The sequence below is a fragment of the Propithecus coquereli genome, unplaced genomic scaffold (genome assembly GCF_000956105.1).
Source record: "Propithecus coquereli isolate 6110/MARCELLA unplaced genomic scaffold, Pcoq_1.0 Scaffold119, whole genome shotgun sequence".
NCBI classification, from domain to species: domain Eukaryota; kingdom Metazoa; phylum Chordata; class Mammalia; order Primates; family Indriidae; genus Propithecus; species Propithecus coquereli.
In genome coordinates this window covers 694174-696288 of record NW_012135969.1, presented here as the reverse complement: position 1 = coordinate 696288, position 2115 = coordinate 694174, and the positions used below count along the sequence as shown (strand labels likewise).

The 2115-nt window shown below is 44.3% G+C and overlaps 1 protein-coding gene across 2 annotated transcripts in view; it reads right to left on the bottom strand.

Annotated features, from left to right (window-relative positions):
• Nucleotides 1-2115, bottom strand: part of TEX2 (testis expressed 2) — a 133107-nt gene that overhangs the window by 23324 nt on the left and 107668 nt on the right. For both annotated transcript variants that reach the window (XR_001138240.1, XM_012662750.1), the window contains exon 7: nt 91-190. Coding sequence is in view for 1 of the 2 variants with exons in the window: in XM_012662750.1 (XP_012518204.1) it covers nt 91-190 (100 nt within the window). In the remaining variant the exon portion in view is untranslated. The remainder of the gene's footprint in view (nt 1-90; nt 191-2115) is intronic.

Here is a 2115-nt window from a genome sequence, read left to right as displayed (position 1 = left end):
CACAAAGCCTTGGTATTGAATATGCAGCGAGGGAAATACTTCGACACTCAGATACATGGCAAGCCCTCTCCAGAGTCAATTAGGAGTTACCTTGGTGATCAACGTAAGGCTTGAAGGCTTGAAGGATTTTTGGCACAGCCACTCCCATGTCAAGTTCCGTCAGAGTGAGCTCATTCATAAAGTAGGGGAGCTGCAGGGAAGAAGCAAAAATGAGTGAGACATGTGAGTAACCTGCTAGAAACGCTGATGAGTTCAAAGTCAACATGCTTTCGGAGGGGATGGCGGTCAAGGTTTTGGGCACACATCATTTATTTAACCAAAACGTACTGTGCACATACCAGGTACTGGGATGGTACTCCAGACAAAGCCTGAACAGGTCAGGCGGGTGCCTTGCTCTCGTGGGGTTTATATTGGACAGGCAGAAAGGTAAATAAGTAGACAAATAATCTAATTTCAGAGCACGATTAGTGCTACAAAGAACACGAAGCAGATAATGAGACAGAAGGAGTGTGGGGCTGGGTGGGGCTGCCTATTTTGGCTAAGGAGGTCAGGGAGGGCTTCTCTGAGTGGCATTTGACAGAGATCCGCCTGTGGAGAAGAAGCCGGCTGCGCTGGTTAACAGTACCCAGAGTTGGCTGAAGTATGGGAAAATGGACCTCTCCTAGACTGCTCACCGGGAGTAAGAAATTGCTACATTTCTCATAGGGAAACTTACCACATGTATTAAAATTCTCGAAAAATACTGGATCCTTTTGACCCCGTGTGGATATTTTCTGTCTGGCCCCCCAGGCTCCACACTCCACCCTCTACCCCGAGCGGCTGGTCTGTGTGAGCGGGTCAATGGCCTCTCTCACCTTCCAGCTTCTGCCTGCGCATGGCCGCTGGATACCCCAACGGGCAGGGGATTGGGAGGCACATGGAGAGGAATGTTGTTGGGCATTTGTTCCCTCCCTCTGTTGAAGGCCACAGCTGCCCTGCCTGGGTTCCCTGCCTTTGCCCCTTCAGGGAGGGTAACAGCTCCCCACTCCTGCCAAGCCCAGGGTGCTGCACTCTCCCTCTGGGTTTCTCTCCATCTGCCCACACCGCCATAAATCTTCTCTTCAGTAAACTCTCCCCTCAGGTTACTCATTTAAGTGCATAATCTGCTTCCTACTGCGACCCTGAATAATACTCACCCCAAACCTGTAAGTAGGAAATTATTCTACAGGAAATAACATAAGAATATTAGTCTCATCTTAGAAATTCCTACTTCATCTCAAGATTATATAATTAATCCATCTGTATTTCCTCCACCTGGATTTGTGGGTGTGTACGTATTTTTAAAAAAATCTCCACTCCATTCATAATTTTAGTGTAAGTTGTAAATTAGCGATCAGCTCAAACTTTTTCCCCGTATGGTCAGTCAGCAATCTCAACCCATTTAGTGAGTACAGTCTGTATTGCCAGCTCTCAACACAACACTAGCTGCCCACTGGTTTCCACCAGGATCAAACTACTTTGATTACTGGAGTTTAATAATATATTTTTAAGTCTGGCAAGTCGCTCTCCTTTCTTTTCTCCCAGAATTTTCTTATTTTCGTGAGTATTTTTCCAGTTGAACATTAGGATACTTTTATAAAATTTAGAATAAAGATTTTTTTAAATGAAACATAAACTAAATATTTTTCATAAAACAAGGTAGCATTTAGTCCAGCATGGATTTAATACCTAACATGGCTGGATCTCTTCAGCTATTTCTCTGCAAAGAAATAAACTTTTATGATTCACCAAAGAACTTCATCTCTGATTTTTTTGTGGGGGTGGAGGGGTTACATTAAAGAGGTTATAATGTCTGTGATGAACAAAGCATGAGAAGAGACAGCACTCGAATGTGCATTTTTGAATTGGTGGTTGCTGTATTTGGGAAACCTTTTTCCAAAGCATCAATGTTGTGAGTGGTGTTAGCCTCTCTACCAACCTACAGAATGCTACTTGGCCAAGAATGTAACCAAAATCTTACACACCTACCACAGTCCTTTTTGTCTATTATTGTTATTCTGATGCCCAGTGTTTCAGAAACATGCCGGGTCAGAGAGATTTCCAAGGGCTAGTCAGGGATTAGTGCCGCTCCAAGAG